The sequence below is a fragment of the Arachis ipaensis genome, chromosome B04, assembly GCF_000816755.2.
Source record: "Arachis ipaensis cultivar K30076 chromosome B04, Araip1.1, whole genome shotgun sequence".
Classification (NCBI taxonomy): Eukaryota; Viridiplantae; Streptophyta; class Magnoliopsida; order Fabales; family Fabaceae; genus Arachis; species Arachis ipaensis.
Window position 1 is genome coordinate 6,823,306 of NC_029788.2, and position 23,001 is coordinate 6,846,306.

The 23,001-nt window shown below is 38.8% G+C and overlaps 3 protein-coding genes and 1 long non-coding RNA gene across 12 annotated transcripts; 1 reads left to right on the forward strand and 3 right to left on the reverse strand.

Annotated features, from left to right (window-relative positions):
* On the reverse strand, positions 3,301-5,223 carry LOC107635937. The gene has a single exon (XM_016339485.1). The coding sequence runs from the start codon at positions 5,221-5,223 to the stop codon at positions 3,301-3,303; it is 1,923 nt and encodes a 640-aa protein (XP_016194971.1).
* Positions 11,969-17,910, reverse strand: LOC107638681 (CASP-like protein 2B1). 8 transcript variants are annotated; one of them, XM_021120605.1, is made up of 11 exons: positions 17,523-17,909; positions 17,363-17,424; positions 16,980-17,067; positions 16,528-16,763; positions 16,289-16,421; positions 15,761-15,829; positions 15,440-15,671; positions 14,540-15,334; positions 14,320-14,393; positions 14,167-14,205; positions 11,983-12,413 (listed from the first exon to the last, which is right to left on the reverse strand). In XM_021120605.1, the coding sequence occupies exons 3-7, from the start codon at positions 17,052-17,054 to the stop codon at positions 15,543-15,545; spliced, it is 642 nt and encodes a 213-aa protein (XP_020976264.1). In that variant the 5' UTR covers positions 17,055-17,067; positions 17,363-17,424; positions 17,523-17,909; the 3' UTR covers positions 11,983-12,413; positions 14,167-14,205; positions 14,320-14,393; positions 14,540-15,334; positions 15,440-15,542. The 8 variants fall into 8 exon arrangements, with proteins under 8 accessions (XP_020976267.1, XP_020976264.1, XP_020976265.1 ...); XM_021120606.1 differs by having other exon boundaries at positions 14,320-14,398; XM_021120610.1 differs by having other exon boundaries at positions 11,992-12,413; positions 14,320-15,334; positions 15,440-15,557; positions 15,621-15,671; positions 17,523-17,906.
* LOC107638685 lies at positions 18,042-20,809 on the forward strand. Of its 2 annotated transcripts, XR_002360566.1 has the most exons (3): positions 18,042-18,254; positions 19,002-19,946; positions 20,129-20,809. It is a non-coding gene; the product is annotated as an uncharacterized LOC107638685 (long non-coding RNA). The 2 variants fall into 2 exon arrangements; XR_001619825.2 differs by lacking the exon at positions 20,129-20,809 and having other exon boundaries at positions 19,002-20,053.
* On the reverse strand, positions 21,707-22,321 carry LOC107635938. Its single transcript, XM_016339486.1, has one exon. The coding sequence runs from the start codon at positions 22,319-22,321 to the stop codon at positions 21,707-21,709; it is 615 nt and encodes a 204-aa protein (XP_016194972.1).

Genomic DNA, 23,001 nt, shown 5'->3' on the forward strand with positions numbered 1-23,001 from the left:
TGTACAAGATGTCTCTGGTACGGGTTGAGAGATGGATCGGGAACCTGCGGGTCGAGGCGGATGCCGGATCACTTGACTGGGACGATGGGGGGAGGTACCTGCAAAGACACTCCGACGCTCAAGTCAGAACGGATCTGAGAGGTATAAGGTCTGTGGAATGAATGAATTACCTGGAGGGACCTGGGTCCTCTATTTATAGGTGATGGAGAATATTTTATCTTATCTTATTTGGCTAAGATAAGGGAGCCGTTTGAATTCGAAAGTCGGTTAGGAATCTGAGAGTGCCGTTTTCGGGCCTTCTAGAAGCGGGGAACGGGTCGGACCCGGGGAACCGATGTTGGGTTCGGTCTTGGATCCGGGATGGTGGGCCGGATCCGTAACAGTTGCCCCCGCAGCGGGGGAGCGAACAAGGTCGGTCCGCCGCTGAAAGGCGCGATGCTTGACCGTGGGCTTCAGTTTGTCTCGGGAGTTCGTTTGTTTTTTGGAGGGAGATCGGTGTCTCGGCTCCGGTTTCGCTGAAGGCTCGTCTGACCGTTTTTTGGTTTGACGTGACTCCTCCGATTCTGCCGTGTCTGTTGCGTTCTTCGAGGCTTTATTAGTTTCTTTTTTCGAGGGAGGGTCATTAAATGTGAAGGGACGCTTTCCCTCTTCTGCCCCTACTAGCTTTAACTGCGCCTAGGGGCAATTGTGTCTTTTTGCCCCTCTCTTTGAAACCGTTTTGGATTTTTATTTCAGTTCCCTCGCTCGTTTCCCTTTCTTTTTCCTTTTTCCATTTTCTTCTGAAGAATTTCTTATCTGAACAGAAAGTCTCCTCCTTTCTCTGTGGTCTTTCGTTTTTTGGTTTTTTGCTTGCTGCTTCTGCTTTTCGAGCTTTCTCAAGTGTTCTTTCTGCATTTCCAGGTTAGCACGTTTCGCTTATTCTTTCCTGTTATTTTGTGAATGCCGCTCTGTCTTTTGCCATGCATTGTTCTACCTGTTTTTAGTTTTGCGTTGAACTAGTTTCTTTGGGGGGGTAGTTTTTTGAGTTTTTGGAGGGGTTGAGCACCGCCGTGTTCATTCGGTGATGGCGGTGTACCGCCGTGTTGGTTTGGTAGTGGTGTGTAGGTTTCTGTCTTGCTTCTGTCTAGGGTTAGCAGGCTGATGGTGGTGCTCCTCCCTGTTTTAGGTATGCAACGGCGAAGAAATGAGGGTGTGGGAGCTCCAGTAGCCCCTTCCAGGGGCGTTCCCAATCGTTATGGTTGGGTGACTAGTGATGTATGGGGCGTTCCGTCGCGGATGACGGAGGGCGACCTTCAGCGGCTCCGTGATCAGGGGGCCATCTGCGGTGGTGGTGATGAGGAGGGGCGGTATGAGCTCGTCCTCCCGGACGCCGACGAGCGCGTTTGTTACTTGAATCTGCATTCCCCCACCGTTCCGGATTGGATGTGGGTTTATGAGTCGATGTTCACTCGGCTCGGCGTGTGGCTCCCCTTCTCGCCGCTTGTTCAGGATCTATTGAGTCGGTGTTCCGTGGCGCCGTCTCAACTTCACCCGAACAGCTGGGCTGCTGTGCGGTCGTTTGAGTTGGTGTGCCGGTATCTCGACCTTCCGGCTTCCGTTCCTGTTTTTCTTTTTCTTTTCTTATGCACTCTCCCGACTAAGGAGGGGAAGCATAAGAAGGGGTATATGTCTTTCCGTGCTCACCCTCATCGCCGTATTTTTGGCTTATTTGAGGATTCTTTCCATGGTTTTAAGTGGGAGTATTTTAAGGTGCGTCCTGTCCAGGGGCACCATCCATTCTGGCTGTCGCCGGAGGGCGTACGTCGGTTTCCGACATACTGGAATTTCCAAGCTGGCCCGTCGGTTCTAACTAAATTCACCTACGATGGTTTGTCCCAGGAGGATAAGGACGTTGCCAACGTTTTGTGGCATTTGTTTGGTGAGCGTCCGTTGAATCCTCGGGACGTTATGGGGGATCCCGAGGCTTGTCGGGCGTATATTGGTGTGTGCCTTGTCTTCTTTTCCCGATTTTATATGTTCTATTTTTCTCTTTTTTGTAACTATGTTTTGTTATTTTTTATTTCTTTCAGTTGAGATGGCCGGTGGGCTGACTTCTCTGGCTAGGTTGAAGGCGGCGATGGGCCGGGAGGAGGGATCCTCGTCTCCTTCTACCCCTGTCTCCAATCCTGCCGTGGAATCTCAACCGGTTTCTCAGGAGGTGATTTCTTCGGCTGCACGGGCCGAGGTTCAAGTTTCCCCTGGCCCTGCGAACTCTCCTGAGGTTGTGGTGGTGTCGGCTGCTGAGGCTTCTCGGAAGAGAAGGAGGCCTGAGGACCCGAGCAGCGAGACTTTTGAGGAGGGTTTGGTGCCTAGTGTGATGGATCGTCGTTTTGATGCCCCGGGTTTCATTGATCAGCATTTGATGCCTGGTACGGAGCCTTATTTTGATGGCTGTGATGTCTCGTTCTAGGCCAAGTTAGTGTATCGTGCTCTCCTTCGCTCTGCTGTTGTTGTTCGGAAGGCTGAGCCCATGATGGCTCAGGTCGGTTTACTGGACAAGAAACTTCGCCAATCTCAGGCTGAGGTGGCTAAGTTGAAGGAGGAGCTTGAGGCTGCCGAGATTGCGAGGGAGAAGGCGGTGAAGTCTTCTGAGGAAGCCGGGGCGGAGATTCTCCGGCTTTTCGAGGTTGAGACTTCACTCCTTTCTCAGCTAGGTGAGGAGCGACGCAAGGCTTCCGATGCGGGTTCTCGGGCTGCCGTTCTTCTTGGTGAGACGGAGGCTCTGAATACCGAGGTTGCTGCATTGAAGAGGGAGAAAACGGAACTGCTGGCCGATGCTAAGGATGCGATTGCTGCTACCGAGGAGACGATGAAGGCGCAGGTCCTGGTGCTTGCTCCGGGAGTGGATGTGTCCGTGATGAGAGCATTCAAGACCGTTCGCGATGGCCGGATAGTCGACCTCGAGTAGCTTTATCTTTGTAATTTTTGTTCTTCCGCTCTTTTAGACTTACTTTGTTTTTTGGATACTTTTGGTTTGGCCGTGGGCCGTGTAACCGTGACTCCGTAGCTTTTGGATTTTGTTTTAATGACTTTTCTAGCCGTTCGGGCTCTTTTCGTATGTTCTGTTTTAAAGCTATTCCGTTTGGTTAATCTTATTCCCGTATTTGGGATGAGTGGACCGTCGTATGGTCGGGTTTATATGGATATCCGTGGGTTGGGCCCGGAGGGTGATCGGTCCTCCAGTTGTGGCCGTGTTTTTGTTCCGTGTTTGGGACATTGTGTGAAAAATAAAGAATTTAGGGATAGCTTTGTAAAGGGATTTCATGTTCTCGGGACTTCGTGACCGTTAAGCCGTTCGAGTTTGTACGCTCCTTTCCCGATTGCAGCTTTGATTCTGTATGGTCCCTCCCAGTTGGGGGCGAGTTTCCCTTCTCCCGGGGTTGGGGGACCGATGTCGTTTCGTCGTAGGACGAGGTCGTCTGTCGTGAATTCTCGCCGAATGACTCCGTTGTTGTATCTTAGACTGATTCTTTGTTTTAGGGCTAGTTCCCTGAGATGGGCTACGCTTCTTATTTCGTCAGTGAGGTCTCGTTCTGCTTCTTCGTCGTTGCCCCCGATTGTTCTTCGCGGACTTGGGTCGCCGATTTCAACTGGGATGACAGCTGATATAATGCTGAGCTGGTGCGGGGCGGCTTGGTGGATGTTGGCGTGCCTTTGGCATTTGTCGCAGTTTTTCACTAGTTGTATGGAGTCCTGGATGATCGTGGGCCAGAAGTAGCCGGCGCGGATGACTTTTTGGGCAAGGGTTTTACCTCCGATGTGGTGTCCGCAACAGCCTTCATGGATTTCGCGGAGTATGTATTCCGTGTTTCCGGGCTCGACGCATTTGAGCAGGGGTTGCGAGAGTCCACGTTTGTATAGTTGTCCCGCGACGACCGTATAGCCGGTGGCCCTCCTTTTTATTCGTTTTTCCTCTTTGGGGTCTTCGGGCAGTGTTCTGTTGAGGAGGTACTGTAGGATGGGGTAGGTCCAAGACTTGTGGTGGGAGTGCGTCAGGTGGGTGTCGGCTGTTAGGGATATGGACGGTGTTTTGACGACCTCCTGAATTAGCGATTTGTTGCCGTGTCCTGGTTTGGTGCTGGCAAGTTTAGAGAGGAGGTCGGCTCTGGCGTTTCTTTCCCTGGGGACGTGCTGTATGGTTACCTGGTCAAATTCTTCTTTTAGTTTGTTGACTTTGGCGAGGTATTGTTGTAGCAGGGGATCTCGCGTTTGGTAGTCTCTGTTGATTTGGGAACTGACTACTTGCGAATCCGTGTTGATTTCCAGGACCTTTGCCCCGACTTCGTTGGCTAAGGTTAGTCCTGCCAGGAGGGCCTCGTATTCTGCTTGGTTGTTTGAGACCGGAAAATCGTATCGGACTGATTGTTCGATTACGACGCCGTTTTGGCTTTCCAGAATGACTCCGGCGCCTCCGGAAGTGACGTTCGAGGAGCCGTCGACGTGTAGTTTCCATGACTCGGGAGGGGTGTTTCCTGGTGTCATCTCGGCGATGAAGTCGGCCATGGCCTGTGCTTTGATTGCGTACTGGGGTTCGAACTTGATGTCGAATTGGGATATTTCGACGGACCATGCTAGCATTCTTCCCGGTAGGTCGGGCTTCTGTAGTACCTGTTTAACTGCTTGGTCGGTTCGAACCGTTATGGGGTGGGCTTGGAAATATTGCCGCAGGCGTCGGGATGCCGTGAGGAGGGCGAAGGCTAGTTTTTCTAGGCGCGAGTAGCGGGTCTCTGCGTCTTGTAGGACTTTGCTTGTGAAATATATAGGTTTTTGCTCCTTTTCCTTGTTTTCTCGGATGAGTGCCGCCGCGAGTGCTTCTTCCGTTATGGAGAGGTATAAGTACAGGGTTTCCCCTGTTTGGGGTTTGGCGAGAATTGGTGGTTCTGCCAGGGTTTTCTTGAAGTGTTGGAATGCCACTTCGCACTCCTCTTTCCACATGAAGGGGGCTCCTTTCTTCATTAATTTGAAGAAGGGGATTGCTTTTTGGGCTGATGCTCCGAGAAAACGAGATAGGGCTGTTAGTCGGCCGGTGAGCTTCTGAACGTCGAGTAGGTTTTTTGGGCTCGTCATCTCGAGGATGGCACGACATTTCTCCGGGTTGGCTTCAACTCCGCGTTGTGTAATCATGAAGCCAAGGAACTTCCCTGCCTCCATTCTGAAGGCGCATTTTGTTGGGTTGAGTCGCATTTGGTGCCTTCTTAGGGTGTCCAATATGACGTGTTGATGAAGGTGTACTCGTCCTTGGTTTGTCCTATTTGCAGTTTCTCCATGTCGCCTTCCGGTTCTGGTCTAGGCTGGCCGTCTTGTCGGGCGTCTAGGTCGGCTAGGAATATCCCGGCAGCGTCGCGGGATTTTTTCCGTAAAGCCAGGCTGGTGTTGTCGCATTCTGCCGCGACTTCCCGGTCTCCATGGATGGTCCCGATGGAGTCGTCCTCCGCTACGAACTTCATAAGGAGGTACTTGGTAAAGATGATGACCGAAAAGTCATTGATCGTCTTTCTTCCGAGGATGACGTTGTAGGCAGTGGAGTCTTTTAGGACCACGAATTTGGCTAGGATTGTCCTCCTCTTGTCACCGGTTCCTATGGTGAGGGGGAGTGTGATGGAGCCTTCCGGTTTGAGGAAGTTGTCCCCGAGTCCTGTGACACCGTTGCGGTGCGTCTGGAGATTTTCGTCGCGGAGCCCAAGCTTGTCGAAGGCCCCTCGAAAGAGGATGTTGGAATCTGCGCCGGTGTCTACTAGTATTCTTCGGACTAGTCCGGTTCCGATTCTCGCCGAGATCACGAAGGGTGCGTCTTTGGCTGCGGTGCCGTGCTGGCAATCTTCGGGTAGGAAGGTTATTGCTTTGTCGGTCCCGGGAGTTGGGGCTTGATTTCTGACGGCCATTACCTTGAGGTCTTTTTTTATCGTGGATTTTGACTTGCATGGTGCATCTTTGCCCGTGATGACGTTTACTATGATGGTCGGGTCTTCCTCTGGACTTTTTCTAGGGGGTTGCTTTTGGGTTCTCGATTTCTCCCGTCTATGGTCGCGCGAGGTGCTGCGACCGTTTCTCGTATCATGTCGCCGAGTCGGCGACCTGCCGCGACGAGATCTTGACCGGGAAGTCGCATGGCTTCCGTGTTCGTTATGGAGTTTGTTTTTGGTGGTCAATTTGCCTTCGAGCTCTTGGACCCGGAGGTAGAGATCTTGGATGATTTGAGCTGCTTTGTCTCCCGTGTTCTCGGGGTATCGTGGTTCCGTGAACATACGATCGTTTGTGTGGTGGATAGCGCTCATTATCCTAGCTTGGTTTGTGACCTCTTGATGTTCGGGAGTCGGATTTCTTGGTCGAGAGTTCTCCCGACTTGAGGAGGCTTCTTCCAGTACGTCCCCCATTTCGATTTAGTCGGCGCAGGTTCCCACAGACGGCGCCAATGTACAAGATGTCTCTGGTACGGGTTGAGAGATGGATCGGGAACCTGCGGGTCGAGGCGGATGCCGGATCACTTGACTGGGGCGATGGGGGGAGGTACCTGCAAAGACACTCCGACGCTCAAGTCAGAACGGATCTGAGAGGTATAAGGTCTGTGGAATGAATGAATTACCTGGAGGGACCTGGGTCCTCTATTTATAGGTGATGGAGAATATCTTATCTTATCTTATTTGGCTAAGATAAGGGAGCCGTTTGAATTCGAAAGTCGGTTAGGAATCTGAGAGTGCCGTTTTCGGGCCTTCTAGAAGCGGGGAACGGGTCGGACCCGGAGAACCGATGTTGGGTTCGGTCTTGGATCCGGGATGGTGGGCCGGATCCGTAACAAATTGCAACCCCCCTTGCCCTCTCTGATAGTGTAACGCTCTTCTTCTCTCTCACTAACACACTATTGTATAAATTGCACTTGGGAAGGCTCTTTATATAGAGCAACTTAGGCGACGCTTGCTGTTTACCGGGGTGAGACCTGTCCTCTGCATAGAGGCAGCGGTCAACACGTCCACCCCGTGGTGCAGGTCACATTGGGACTCTGCGACGCCAGCTCCACCACGCCCCCTGCGTGGTGCCAGAGCCTTGCATGCTCGCCGCGTCACCACGCTCCCGATGTGTTGTTGGAGTGCTGACACGTTGCTGAGGAGCAGGGACATCACGTTTCCTGCGTGTTGACTGACAACTCCACTGCTCAGTAAATCACTCCACCCTCTAATATCTTGATAAAACACCAACTTCTTTCTTATAAAAAAAATAATTTCCAAAAAAAAGAAATTATTTGTTTTCCTAATTTTAGTTGGCCACTCAGCCACTATTACGCTTTGTTTAACTCTCAGCATAAAACTAATGAATTGAATAATGGAATTTACTTGAAATTAATCATTTTATATTACTATATAATTTACTATATCAAAAGATTACACACTATAAAACTCATTCCATTATTAATTAAAAAACCTTTCCATGTATTTTGAGTTTACAAATCTTTCTATTTTTAGTTTTTAATAAGTGTCCCAAAAATAGAATTTATCAAAATACTACAAATATATTAAAAATCTACCAATCATTACGTATTTATATATGTCGATTCGGTTTCGTTACACATCCAAATTTTTTGACAACTAAGTCCAATCAAGTTAGTTTAAATCTATCAAAACCTAGTTTCATTAGTGAGAGCGTGTAACTAAGTCCAACCAAATTAGTTCAAACCTAACAAAAACTAGTTTTATTAGTGAGAGCATGTAGATACACTCCAACTTCCAACATCGCTTCCTCTTCTTTTCATTCTTTCTTCTTTTTTATGTTTCTTCTTCTCTGCATGCAATTATTGCGTTTTTCTTTTCTTTTCCTCTTCATCTTCCTGATGATTTTTTGCAGTCTTATGTATGTCTTTTTTTTTTTTAATTTGATTTTTCTATTCTCTTTTTCTTGTTTTTAATCTTGTTAACAGGGTAAAATAAGAAAATGGTAAAATATTAAATTGGTCCCCTACGTTTAGGCGCAATCCTGTTTTGGTCGTTAAAGTTTAAAGTGTCCTATTTGAATCCAAAAAAGTTTCATTTAGTTTCAATGTAATCCCACTATGAGGTCAAAGTTAAATAATTAACGAAATGTCTTACATGACAGCAGTACAAGAACAAAGTCGATAATTTGGAGAATAAGTACAAACTCCAGAGGCACAAAATCAATCATAGATGTATCAATACATTTATTTATCATTTTTCTTACAATTTAAATGAAATATTTTCTATAGAACTAAAGAGAATGATAAATAAATGTATTGATGGATCCACGGCTGATTTTGTGTCTCTGGATCTTGTACTTGTTCTCCAAATTATCGATCTTGTTCTTGTACTATTGTTATATAGGACATTCCGTTAATTATTTAACTTTGACCTCATGGTAGGACTAGATTAAAGCTAAATAAAACTTTTTTGGATTCAAATAGGACACTTTAAACCTTAAGGATCAAAACAGGATTACGCCTAAACGTAAGAGACCAATTTAATACTTTACCCTAAGAAAAAGAAGAAGAAGAGTTTTAAATTATACAAAATTTGTTAAAAAATAACACCGAAATATCTTAATAGTAACACCAAAATTTCTTAATTTTGACACCGAAATTTAACTACAAAACATAACTTCTTTAATGTTGCATTTTTTTGCTTCTTATGATGATGATGATGAGTAGTAGTAGTAATAGTTTTGAATTGTTATTCTTACTTTTTTAGGAGTATTGTTTTTCATATTAGACTTGAATAAATATGTATTACAATCTTATTTAATTGAATAAATGTAAAAAACAAATTGCACACTAAAAGATCACAAGATAGCATCGAAATTACTTGAATGAACATATTTATACTATATTACAATTTTATTTAGTTGAATGAATGTAGTTTCACACTTATTGGATTGAATTCTTGGCAAAAACAAAAAAATACCAAAATTAAGACACCAAAATGTTACTACAAAAACTAAAATACTTCTTAATTTTGACACCAAAATTTTACTACAAGCACATAACAAATGCCTTCTTAATGTCTACTTATGCTTAAATGAGAGCATCTTTTTTTTTTCCTCTACTTACTAACTAAAGATAATGAAAAAAAATATTTAAATTTAATATTCTAATCTTACTAAGTAATCATGATGATCAAGATAGGGAAGAATAGGAGGAGGAGTTGTTTTGATTCTTATTCTTTTTAGAAGTATTACTTCTCATATTAGACTTGAATAAACGTGTTTACAATTTTATTTAATTGAATTAATGTAAAAAATAAATTATGTACTAAAAGATTACAAGATAACATCAAAATTAGGGTAAAAAACAAAAATAAGCCCAGAAAAAAAATAATTTACGTGAATAAGCCAAAACGAAAATTGCTTCATGAATCCACCAATGCACGTTTATATGTAGTTCGAACAAGCTTGGTTCGAACTCCATTTCTACATGATTCGAACAAACTTGGTTCGAATTACACACAAACACACGCACACACTAATTCGAACCAGCTTGGTTCGAATTACACACACAATAATTCATGGTATAATTCGAATTATGCTGTTAAAAAATTTATTAAAAAAATTAATAATTTAAAAATTAAAAAATATATATTTTATTTCATACGTTAAAAGAAACTAAAATATATATTTTTTTAATTTTTAAATTATTAATTTTTTTAATAAATTTTTTAATAATTTTTTTTAATAAATTATTAATTTTTTAACAGCATAATTCGAATTATACCATGGATTACTGTGTGTAATTCGAACCAAGCTGGTTCGAATTAGTGTGTGCGTGTGTTTGTGTGTAATTCGAACCAAGCTGGTTCGAATTATGTGTGTGCGTGTTTGTGTGTAATTCGAACCAAGTTTGTTCGAATTATGTAGAAATGAAGTTCGAACAACTACATATAAATTATTTTCTTCTTTGGCTTATTTCTGTTTTTTGCCCTCAAAATTACTTGAATGAATATGTTTATACTATATTAAAATCTTATTTAATTGAATGAATATAAGTTCACACTTATTGGATTAAATTCTTACCAGAAACAAAAAAAAAAAACCTAAATTTCTTAATTTTGACATTGAAATGTTGCTACAAAAATACAGAAATCTCTTCTTTAATACTGCATTTTTTGCTTCTTATTCTTCTTTTTTTTTTTGTTACTCTTACTTCTTTTAAGAACATTGTTTCTCAATTAGACTTGAATGTACACTTATTGAATTGAAATCTTACGTGTGCAAAAATTTGAGAGAGAATGAAGGAGAAAAAGAAACATTGTAATTTATGTATAAGAAGAAAACGAAATTGATAATGACGATGGAGGAGAGCGAAAAGGAAGGAGAAAAATAAATTCAAATGAGAAAGAAAGGAGGAGGAGGAAGAGAAGGGAGTGGTGGTGGTGACACGAAGACGATAACGAAAGAGAAATATGAGAAAAAAAAAAGAGGAGAATAAAAAGAGACAGTAGCAACAGTGACAACGACGATGATAATGATGATGATGATGATGGACGAGAAGGAAAAGGAAGGAGAAAAATAAATTAAAATGAGAAAAGAAAGAGAAGGAGTTGGTGGTGGTGACGACGACGACGATAAGTCGATAACAAAAGAGAAAAATAAGAAAAAATGAGGAGAATAAGAAAAGACAGTAGTAGTAGCGATGTACAAAAAAAAGAAATGTGTGAATAAAAAATATATTATAATAACTTGATTGGATTTAGTTAGATAAATGACTTGAACGTAGAATTTTTTTTATATTGATTTACATAATTTTTTTGACTAAATAATAAACATATATTGATAGTATATTAAAATTAAATTTATTTTTATATACATTAATTAGTTGATGATTAAGTTTTAGTACACATGTAACATAATTGACAAATAAAATTCTGAAAAAAGTTAAAACAACCTTATGTAATTAATGAAGAGTGAATAAATATATATAACTTTTGAGAAAGTATAAAGAGCCAATAGAATATTTGTACAATGTGTACAATGGAGATTTAGGGAGTATTAGAGATATAATCATTAGTGTTACTTTTTTTCATTAGCTGAAATTTTTGGGATGAATGGTATCATGACATGATATTAGAGCTCCAAATCTGAAAGGTCAAGAGTTCGATCCTAGGATAAGTGGTATCATCACATGGTATTAGAGTTCCAAATTTAAAAGGTTAAGAGTTCGATCCTTGGTGAACCCTAAAATCAATTTAACCTTTTGGGATGAGTACATCTCTAGTACTCGAATGGTGATAGTTATTTTGGATAGTATGGATGATTTTCATTTTGTAATTTAATAGTCTATTATACACATTATATACTTAGACTTAGACCATTAACTCCCCAGCAGTGCTCATAACTTTTTTAACTTTTATATATAGAAGAGTAGAATTGATATTGCTTAACTTAAAATAATAGAAAAATGTTATATGTATTATTATATACGTGTGTGCAATGAGGAAAAAAATTATACAGTAAAAAAATACACGATAGTAAATATAAAAAAAAAAATGAGAAATGGAAGATAGGCATATATAATAGCAAAGAGAGCGTGAGAAGGAATATAGACTATTATTGAGAGTGTGAGCGTGTGATCATGTGAAGTGAAGGTACCATCCATCAACATTTTCTTCACTACATTTCGTAACTACCATTCTTCTATCTTCAGCTACGAACAAATTAAACTCATCATATATATATATAATTATAGCACTTTAAATATTTGTCTCTATAATTAATTCTTATATTGTAATAAAACCTTTAGCACATGCCATGTAAATTCTCAACAATTATCATTTGGAACTAAATTCTCAACTTTTTCTTAAATAAAATTAGCAACACAGTATATATATAACTTCTTAAATATAAATTATTTGTCAAAACTTTAACATACAACACTAAAAAGCTACTGCATTTTATTAATTTTTATAGAGCTGAATTACAAAAATAAAAGGCTACATAATTAAATTTGTCTATTGGCTAATAATGCTATGTCCACATCCTAACAATTGATATATTACATGATCAATAAGCCCAATAAAGTACAAAATATGGACATACAAAACATCAAACATCCTAAGACACACACCACATTACATACCAAATATTAAATACCAATTCCTATTACATGAACACAACCAAAAAATTTCACATTACACATCAAAGAAGGGTGAATCCTATTTACACTATCCATATCTAATGTCTTATATAAGTCTTGATCAGTAACTCTAGTTAAATGACATAGAAAATCATGTCACTTGACCCCATGATCAGATGCATATTCATCCTTAAAAATATCAGCATCATCAGATTCATTAAATTCGAGCTTCAATGACCTTCTCAACCTCTTCTCAACCTCTTCAAGGGAGACTTTTCCTTTTTCTAATTCTGAGCACAACATATTCCTAATTTCAAAAAATCCATTAAAATTTAAACGAAATTAAGGCAAATTAATACAAATAGGTATAAAAAACCAAATAATAAAAATGAACACATTGTATAAGCAAATAAACACATCAACACCTCCTCACTTTCATCAACTTGATACACGAATTATCCGAGTGATCACTTTCATTTCACATCTCTCTCACAGCATCAGCAGATTTTTTTTAAAAGGACACTTTATAGCACATACAATATAATAACTTCAATTAACACGATAAAAAAAATAGTGAAGGAGGAGTATATCTAGCAGTATACAGCTGAGAAATTTGAATTTTAAAATAGATCAATTTTTTAATTTGGAAGGAAAAAGAAAAAAAATAACCAATAGATATTTAAAACTGAACATTCAAAACACACAAGAGTGAACACAATATAAACCTTAGATTAGTCTCCACCTACTACCGTCCGATATCTAATCCAAGATCTTCATGGCCGCCACTATCAGATCAATGAATCAGAAGGACAGACTTGGAACCCTATACACTAACCTAATATCAGGAGAGAAATATAGCAGAAGTGTAAAAAATAGCACGTAAATCAAGACAGCTCCCTCTAAACTCTAACTTAATAGTGTCAGATATATATATCAAAGAGATGTAGCAAAAATTCCACGAGATAACAGAGAGAGAAGATGAAGAAAGATAAGAAAAAATCGTGATTCCCAAGACAGCAGAGGAAGATCAAACAAAGAAATAGAAGAGAAATAGAAAAAGAAGAAAGAGAAATAGAAGACCAAAAGAAAGGAAGAGGAAGGGCATATAATGAGCACATTTAGTATTAGTTTAAATATTTTAATTTTAATAGGCGTACAACATATTTTTAATATTTAATGCAAGATAGAGCATATTCCCAATGAAAAATATGTCAAGGTGATCTCTTCTAGAAAAAAGTAGATATAGACAATTTATTTAGAATATTATTATCCTAATAAAAACCGATTTGTCAACTATTCTCTTCCAATCCTCATTAGCACATTATAAACAATTATTCACTTAAGATTAGTAAAAAAAATAAATAAAATAAAGAAAACAAAACAAAATAAAGCTAAAAAGAATAAGAAAATAATTAGGTATGCATCGTTACTTAGTTTCTTTAAAAGGAATTGAAGCAACAGTAACAAAATCATGGAAGGTCAAAAAATTATGTTTTTAATTATCGTCAAAATAGTATATATGTTACACCTACTAACATCCAATATCTAATCCAAGATCTTCATGGCCGCCACTATCAGTTCGAAAAATTAGGAGGACAGACTTGGAACCCTATAACCTAACCTAATAGCAAGAGAGAAATATAGCAAAGAGGTGTGAAAAATAGCACGTAAATCAAGACAGCCCCCTTCTAAACTCTAACCTAATAGTGTCAGATATATACCTCAGATAGATGTAGCAAAAATTCCACATGAGATAATAGGAAGAGAAGATGAAGAAAGATAAGAAAAAATCGCAATTCCCAAGACAGCAGAGGAAGAGCAAACAAAGAAAGAGAAGAGGAATAGAAAAGAAAGAAAGAGAAAAAGAAGACCAAAAGGAAGGAAGAGGAAGGGCATACAATGAGCACATCTAATATTAGTTTAAATATTATAATTTTAATAGGCGTAAAGCATATTTTTAATATTTAACGCAAGATAGAGCATATTCCCAATGAAAAATATGTTAAGGTGATCTCTTCTAAAAAAAATAGATATAGACAATTTATTTAGAATATTATTACCTTAATAGAGACTGATTTGTCAACAATTCTCTTCTTATCCTTATTAGCACATTATAAACAATTATTCACTTAAGATTAGTAAAAGAAAGAAATAAAATAAAAAAACAAAACAAAAAAATAAAACTAAAAAAAATAAGAAAATAAGATGAGTACCTGTACCAAGAAAATAAGAAATTCGGCAACCAAGGCACAAGCTTTCTCAGCTCACTTGAGATTAAGATGAGTACCTGTACTAGCATTATATCGATTTTATTTTGAAAACAAATACAAAAAAAAAAAGGATTTTCCATAGAAAAGACAAGGTAAGATTGACCTCATATAATATATGGAAATGACCATTCATAGCATAAACTTAATCATATAGACAACTAACCTGATATCAACTCATCGTTATTAGAGAAAACAGAAGCACCTTGCATATGTGTGGAAAAAAAAACATAGTTGGACCTCAATATAAAGGGAAAAAAAACATAGAACAATTAGTTCATGTGTATGCACTCAAAACACATCGAACAAAATCTCAAAAAAACAAAATGGACCAATAAATATAAACATACAAAAATGATTGCAACTAAAATAACAGTAAATTCATATAGTTAGAATTAATTTTAGACATTATACTTCTATTATTGCTATAGTTTTTTTCAACAACAAATTGAAGAAAACAAAGGAAGACCCAATAGAGCAAGTGTCCCAATGAATACATCATTAGAAAACTTAAATCAATCTAATGCCTACTAACCTGTCGAAACTATTGGATCACATCACAATTGCCATTATGAAAGCAAAAAAAATTCTTCTGAAATAACTCAAATAAAATTAAACTAAGCCAACTAATTACAGCTCAAATAATATAATTTTTTCATACACATCTAAAGATCGCACTAAAACTAAAATATACTTAAAACTAAACCAGGACATCTATATGCCTAAAGGTACAAACTACTAACCTGACTGAAAAGGAAAAAAGACCTAACTAATAACTATTGACTATCAATTAAAAATTTCTTTCCATTTGGAGAAGTAGTTTTGGTCCAAGTCATCGGAGACCTATCCACTTCTGCCTCTGCCTCCAGTCGTTTCGTGGTGTGAAACAGTTTGAGAATGCTCAAGTGGCTGAGAGCAAAGAGTCCCAAACATCTTACTCTCTAACGAAAAATTCAATGAACTGTCACATAAAAAGAAAAAATCAAAAAATAAATCAAATCAGCATTAATAAGCAAAATCATCAATTTTATCATTTCAAAACTAACCAAAAAACAACATTTTCAACCTAGACATCCCGTGGGAGTTCTGAATTTCAATTTTTCGTGATGCATTTTCAACAAACTCTTTACCACATGCCTCTATTTCTACTTCTAGTTGGGTTTCTACTCCTATAGAATTAGAACCTGAAACAATAAAACAGTTAAATTCTGACACGTATTTAATTTGCAAAAGAAAGGACAACTCACCATCCTTTTTCTACCAAACGTGTTCTTACACGTGTCACATCCAACACCAGCCTTTGAAAAACAAAACATACTACCATTAGTAACTGATATTATAACTAATACCGAAGCATTCATGATACCTAGTAAGGATGGATGAATACCTGAAAGCATTTACAGTATTTCTTTTGGCAGAATGATTTCTTACAGTTACATCCTCTCTTGTGGTCATTCTGAAAGTGAAAAAAAAATTAAATCAATAAAGTTTTAGAAAGTGTGTATGAGTATTAATAGCTCAATAGTTCAGTGTACATTATAGAAAATTTAGTATTAAAATCAACAAAAAATTACAAAACTCAGATTTAACTACACAAAAATGCTCCGAATAAGTTTGAAATCGCCATGGAAACACGCAAACCCCAGTGGAAAATCGGAAACACAATTGCAAACCCTAATAAAATTCCTGCATACTGAAAATGAACCTAACAGAAAATCGAAAAAGAATCTCTCTTCATGAAGACAGAGTTCAGAAAAAGAATCAAAATTATTCAAGGCTACTATGGATTACATATTAGAAAACCAAATTCAATATGATGCCTACAATTTCTAGGATATTCGGAGAGCAATTGAAGTGTTTTCATATGGAGTGTATATAGCTCTTATTATGTGATCTTTCAAATATAAAAGGGTACCTGATCAGCAGAGAAAATGGCCCAAGCTAAGGGCTTGTTGAAGAGAACACTTCCCCTAACCAAACTCACAACACAACGAAGTCCTTGAATCAAAGAGTATCCAGTAGCCAAACCATTAGCAACTACCAAGAATCTGCAAAGTTTTTTAATCCATCAAAAACTAATGAATTAGGACAACAAAACATGCAACACTTTTATTGCTAGAAATTAACATAGAACATAGATTAATAGATACTTACACCAAAGCCTTAACAGCAGTGAATTTAGCTTCCTTCTCAAAGGAGAAAACCACCTTCACTTGTGAATCAGTTCCAATAAGAACAGCTGTAACAACTCCAAGACCAAGAATCATAAACCTTAACACCAACTCAGCTATCTTGATCCTCTTATCCAACAATTTCAGGTTTGTGCTATGGTACACTGGAACTGTTCCAGGACTAACACCTACACCCAAATAACTCATTTTCTCTAGACACTAACAATGCAAAAGAAAACAATGGATATGAACACCAACTACTAAATTCTTCACCACTTAAATAGACACGGGTTTTAGTTCAACACCCAAGAAAACAGAAGGAAAAAAAGATTCAGACAAGGAAAAAAGAAATAAATAAGTCAAGACGACTTGTAATAAAGGCCATAAATAAACCTATCAATCTGCAAACTTTCATAAAAAACCAGAGTTTTGTACCTTTGTTGGAAATCCAGGAGTCCAATCCATGGCATGTTTAAACGACTCAAATTTAGACTTTGCCATTTCAACCATTTTCCACCAACATCTGCAGTTGTAAAAATCAGAAAGTCAACTATCTTTGGTCACCAACACAGAATCTGAGCCAAAAAACCAATGATCCTTCCTTTCGGGATCGAAAATGCAATATGACACTCAGACACAACCAATCCAAAAAAGCTTAAATTAAATAAAACGAAAGCACTTGCAAAGGATAAAAAACCAAAGAATCAGAGAAACAGAATAAGCACGAATACAAATTAAGCTCTTTGCCCTAATACATGACTCAAGTAACACAATAAGCACGAATAAGCTACAACAGAACAACAACCCACGCTACTTACCCGAATCGGCTAATCGGCTATGTTCAACTCGCCTTTTCAATTTCCGACTTTGACTACTTGAGCTGCAACCAACGAAATTAGGTTAGTTTCGTTGGCGTTAAATTGAATGAAACAACAAAAATGAAGAAGAAGTAGCAACCACTGAAAACAACATACAAACCAGATTGTGGAGATCGAATTTGAAGACCTAGGGTTTCAGAGACACAGCGCCAGAGATGACCACGCTCAGAGATCAAGACATCTATTCTCTTCTCTCAGAATCCACTCCCAAAAATGGGATCTCATCTCTGTAAACCCTTACCTACCACCACCCCAACGCTTTGAACTCCAACTACCCAAAGCACAGAGACAAGCAGAATACACCCGACCACATATACATCGTAATCCAGAGAGATACATCAACCACCACTAGAGAGGAGATCCGACTCAAATGGATAGCAAACCCCATCGAGAGAGAACCAAGGGAAGAAAGGAGTGTGGGGTTTTTTTTGAGATGTAGTGGGCGGAAGAGGGGCGCGTCAACTAAAGAAGAGAGAAGAGAAAGGGGAAAGCTGAGATGATTGAGAAACGCGTGAAGGGTTACTACGTTTTATTGTTTTTTTAACTCAAATGAATGTGAGACTGACGCGTGGCTTCTGAAGCCACGGCTATTATACAAGTAGTAGATATATATATATATATACTCTTCACTTTCTCCCCTTCGCTCGACGGAAAATGAGTCAGGGAATGTCTGGTGCTCTTCTTCTTCTTGCTTTTGTTATGGTTGCAACCAGCAAATGGCGCGTGGTGGCGGAGCTGCACCATGTCGTTGGTGGTGATCGTGGCTGGGATCCCAATTCTGACCTCCTTTCATGGTCTAATCACAGGGTCTTTAGGGTCGGAGACCAAATCTGTAAGCTTCTATCTATTTCTTCTTCTTCCATTTCTTTACATTATTTTTCTTGCTTTCTATATTTAACACTATTAAATACGATTAATACTCATCTGCAGTTGTCTTAGGTGAAGTGGATAGTTAAGAGATGTTAAACAATAATTTAATCAAATATATTAAATTATTTAACTATCAATTTCACGTATCATTAAATCTTTATTGAGTTTATATACCATGGATAACTCGACCTCACACTCTCTCTAATAATAAAATATTTATAATCTGTATAATTTCTCATATATATGTTAGTCCCTTATTTGTTAAAAAAATCATATTAAAAGTTAAAACATGACATAAAAGTTTTTCATTGTTGGATTTGGTTGGATGTTCATAGACACCTCTTTTAATGTCCAAGTATCTAAACAACTCTTCTAAGGAAAGAAAATAACTGAAAAAATGTGATACTTTTACTTGCTTGTTTAAAAATCTCTTTTGTATTATTACCTGTGGGTATTGCCCTTGATTTTGTTCTTTTTCAATATGGTTTTGATGATTCTCAATCAGTTCGAAGCTTCCTATTCGTTTGTCATATAACTTGGGACCTGGAGACATTGGGACCTCTACTTTGTGTCTTTTAACTTATATGAGAAAGAATGAGAAAAAATTAAAAATGATCTTATACTTATAATTAAAAATGACTAGTTTTAATTGATACATTAATGTTGTTAAATTTTTGGTGGGGTACGTGGCACGTGCCAAAATGGGCAGGGTTCACATACTCAGTGGCACAGGGACTAATAGCTGAAGTGGAAAGCAGAGAAGAATATGAAGCATGTGATGTGAGGAACCCTATCAAGATGTACAACGAGGGATTCCATATCGGTGAGTTATAGCATGCACCGGTCCAATTGAAGAAAATGATGTACCGTATTTTTTCTATATCGATGTCCAATTTGAGAGAGTGCCACGCGTAGATGAGGTACGGTGGCATTGTATGTGTCTGGTGCAATGTTCACCGGTGAAGGGAGGGAGGGATTAATGGGTGGATTTTGTATTTGGCCTCCATTGAGGGATGGTTTGTAACTGGAAAAAAATTATGGGGTGGAACTGAAATCGGTTTTTTAGTGGGCTGGTGAAGTTGTTTGGTCCAGTTATGGCCTATATTATGTTAAAATTTGTGGGCTTCATTTTTTTTATTTCGAAAAAAAAATAAATTTCAAGGGAACGGGAACAAAAATTCCAAGGAGGAATTGAACTTCATAAATTTGATGAAACGTTAATAATCATGTGTGACCACAAAAAAGAAAAGAAAAAGGTTTACAACCAAGCACCTAATTTCGAATGGACAATAAATGTTTGGGAGTTTATATATAGGCACATGGAGTTCACATTCCAACACTTCAGTCTGAAGGATAGGAGAGATGGAGGAGAAAATGCAATGCTTCTTGTTCATTACCGTTACGAAGGGGCACAAGCCCGGTGTATACACGAGTTGGGAGGAGGCGAACCAGCAAGTTGTGGATTTTATGGTTCCTGAGTTTCACGGATTCAATAGTATTGAACACGCTTGCTCATGCTTCAAAGCGAGGATGTCGTCCATTTGTGCTGAGAAAGGTGGTTGTGGTAAGACTGTTAGAGTGAGGGCGGATGGAGGTGGAGGCAAGAAATTGGCTATCTCCGGCAGAGGCTATCCTTGCCGGCCAGTTGTTTCATGTAAGACTTCTGAAATGGCATTCGGTTTTCAATAATTAGTGTATTTATGAAGCTATGCTTTGCAGTGATGGAATGTGATTTTATTCGAGTTAAAGATCTGTTAGTGCTATTTATTCTGATCAATTTAGGTTTGGAAATTTATTAATTTATGCAATTTTTGTTGTTCGATGACTGTGCAAAAGGGCTTCCTGTAATTCCGGTCGAGGAGCTTAACGAGATTTCGCAGTTGTGAGCAGCATGGAGGAGTGATTGCTGAAAGTTTGTCTGGAGGCAGAGATCCCTTGCCCTTGTTTCTTCAAGATGGAACGATTTGTCGGAGAGCAAAGCCCGTTCTTTGGCTTCACGGTTGTTATTTCTGGGCATCCATTTGAGATAGAGCTATTTGTCACTGGTCGTTTCTCGATGGTTGAAAAAGCTGCAAGAGAAGATGCTGCTTATGAGATGCTATGCGTGTTGCTTGATGTAACTGGAAAAGAGATTCAGGATTATAACTACAGAAAGGCGAAGCTTCTTGGTGACTCAAATAACGTGCTTCGAGCTAGGGTAGGTCAACTGGAAGAATCTTACGAGAAGCTGAAGGCCAGTTACGATTCTCTTGTAAGACGCCATGTCGAAGGAGAAAGAGTTTGATGTGTGTGTTCTGAATGTGTCGTTTGTGTTTGGTTATGTTGTAATTGTTCAGTTATTGTTGTGTGTCTTTTACTTTCGGTGATTAAAGCGCAAAGTAGTATGTAATATGTTTTAGTTTGTTGTTGAATGGCAAGGTTTAGTAGATAATGTGGGAAAATTTGTGTTAATTACTGATGATCATGTTATGATTAATGATGTTACCTTATAATACAACGAAGTACGATTCGGGTGGAATCCTATTTGTTTGACTCTCAATTTCTATTGTCATTATTGTGTAGTGGTTGTTTTAAACGTTGGCAGAGATATCTCTGTACGAGAAGAAGATTATGCTTACTTTTGTTTTGTCTTTTTCTATGGACTGGCTTGGACTGTACGGTTGTACCTGCGGTTACACAGTGTATAGAAGAAAATTTGTCGTGGGGTAGCGTTTGGAATGCATGTTCCGTATGTGTTCAGGTGTCGTAAACAGAGGATGAGGATAAATGGATTAACGGGTTAAAGTACTAAAATCACGTTTGAATAATTATACTTCGCTGACTTAATGACAGTTAGGCTGGAATAACAACGTGATGTTATGCGTGAACTGAGTATTAGATTAATTAATACAATAGATTATATGTTAAAAAGTAAACAAACGAATACAGTGAAAAGTAAGCCTGCTACAATGCAGGTAACATGGTGGTAGGTGCTGGTTTAAGGTTAAGAGGAGCCTACTTCCTAACCAGAGCTAAGTATAGGACCAAGATGCTAACAAAGATAAATTGGAGTGTTGGACTAACCGATTCTTGGTTCGATGAATGACAAGGACCTGGTTGAACCAATATATAAAAAAACCGAGTTGTTATAAAAGAGCTGTCTTAGGTAATTAAAATTTTTTAATATGGTTTGTTTTCATAATTTATTTATCTTGACATATAGAAATTATAACTTGTTTTTTAGTTTTGTAGTGTTATTGATGAAAAAATGAAGTCAATTTCAAAATGAAGTTAATTTAGAAACTAAAGCATGTTGCTTAGTTAACGAAATTTGATTAATTAACGAAATTTGATCTCACTATCGAATTATGTGGTACAGAACTTGTACAGACAAAGTATAAACACCAGAATATTAAATAGACATGGAAACCCAACTCATGGGATGTTGACGAAGACTAGCAACTCGTAGTCCGCGCGACAGTGGATGCAGGGGATATGAGCGGCCCCTCCAAAAGCATGGACGGAGTTTCGCTCTGCTGCCCGTCTGCGATAGTCATACAGAAGACCCATGTGGCCCCTGCTGGAGCACCTCGGCGAGGCACACATCGTGTGTTGTTCTTCTATATGGGGCATTTGGATATCAACCGGCCACGATATTGTCAGAATTGAAAAGCACCTTGCGTTACAATCGGCGAGTAAACCAGCCGCATCAAGCTCGCGATACAATTCGAGCCCTCTTCGGTTTCCCTCGTTGTCGTCCCTGTGAAGTAGCAACGTCATCAAGAGTGCGTATTTGGCTGCTTCATGGCCTCTACTTGTTGCACTATTCAGCATTTGGAAGCCAACGTCTTCGTTTCGTCTCATGAAGAGTTCCCGAAGCGCCTCCCAAAACAGAAGCTCTGGATGGCCAGTGGCGATACAGTGGTCAAAGAATCTCCTTGCCTCCGTGTCGCGGCTCCACCACCACGGCGTGGCATGCGGTGGTGGTATAGAAACACTGCGGTGAACAATATCGACGTCTCTCGCATCGCGTGCAGTCATACAAGTCATTCTGAGACTGCACAGGTCCTAAATAGAGTTTGACGCAACTTTAATGGTTAAGGCAACCCAAATGTCGTTCGGAAGGAAGGCGGTATTTGAGAAACGGTCGATTGTCATTTTCAGTTTGTTCCTGTTGGTTCGTATTTTGATGGGGATGGGGATATGTATATAGAGTTCCGAATATGGAGTGTGGCAAATGAGTGTGCCTCCATATTTATAAGTCCACGGATCCCGTTGGAATCCTGAACTGGAGTGTAGCAAATAGGTTTTCACTAATGTATGCGTAATATTAAACGTTAAAGTAAACGTAAATATATTAAAGTGAAAAACTCTAATTAGTAGTATAGATTCTTCCACGTGTAGTCAAAATAATGTTAAACGTTGGGACAAATATTTTATCGTTTACTATATGAATAATTAATTAGCTTTGTAATCTGCATAGTTAAGGCTTTTAGTGTTATCAGGTATTTGAATTTTTTTGTTTTTAAAAATTGTTTCGTACAGCACATAGAAAAGAGAGAGTGTGACGCGTTTAATTTGAAGTAAAAAAGCTTTGAACTTATTGTGGAAGGTGAGAAAAACGGATACGTGAGCTTAACACATTTATTATCGAATTTAAAGCCCTGGAGAAGTGGTGTGACTGTCCAAGGAGAAAACTGTGTATACATTATTGGATTGGAGAAGGTGAT

Coding starts and splice junctions, on each gene's coding strand:
- LOC107638681 (XM_021120608.1), bottom strand. CDS start 17,054: ATGGTTGAAATGGCAAAGTCTAAATTTGAGTCGTTTAAACATGCCATG. Junction 16,764..16,979: donor CTCCTGGATTTCCAACAAAG/GTACAAAACTCT, acceptor TTGCATTGTTAG/TGTCTAGAGAAAATGAGTTA. Junction 15,672..15,760: donor AATACTGTAAATGCTTTCAG/GTATTCATCCAT, acceptor TGTTTTTCAAAG/GCTGGTGTTGGATGTGACAC.
- LOC107635937 (XM_016339485.1), bottom strand. CDS start 5,223: ATGCGACTCAACCCAACAAAATGCGCCTTCAGAATGGAGGCAGGGAAG.
- LOC107635938 (XM_016339486.1), bottom strand. CDS start 22,321: ATGACTTGTATGACTGCACGCGATGCGAGAGACGTCGATATTGTTCAC.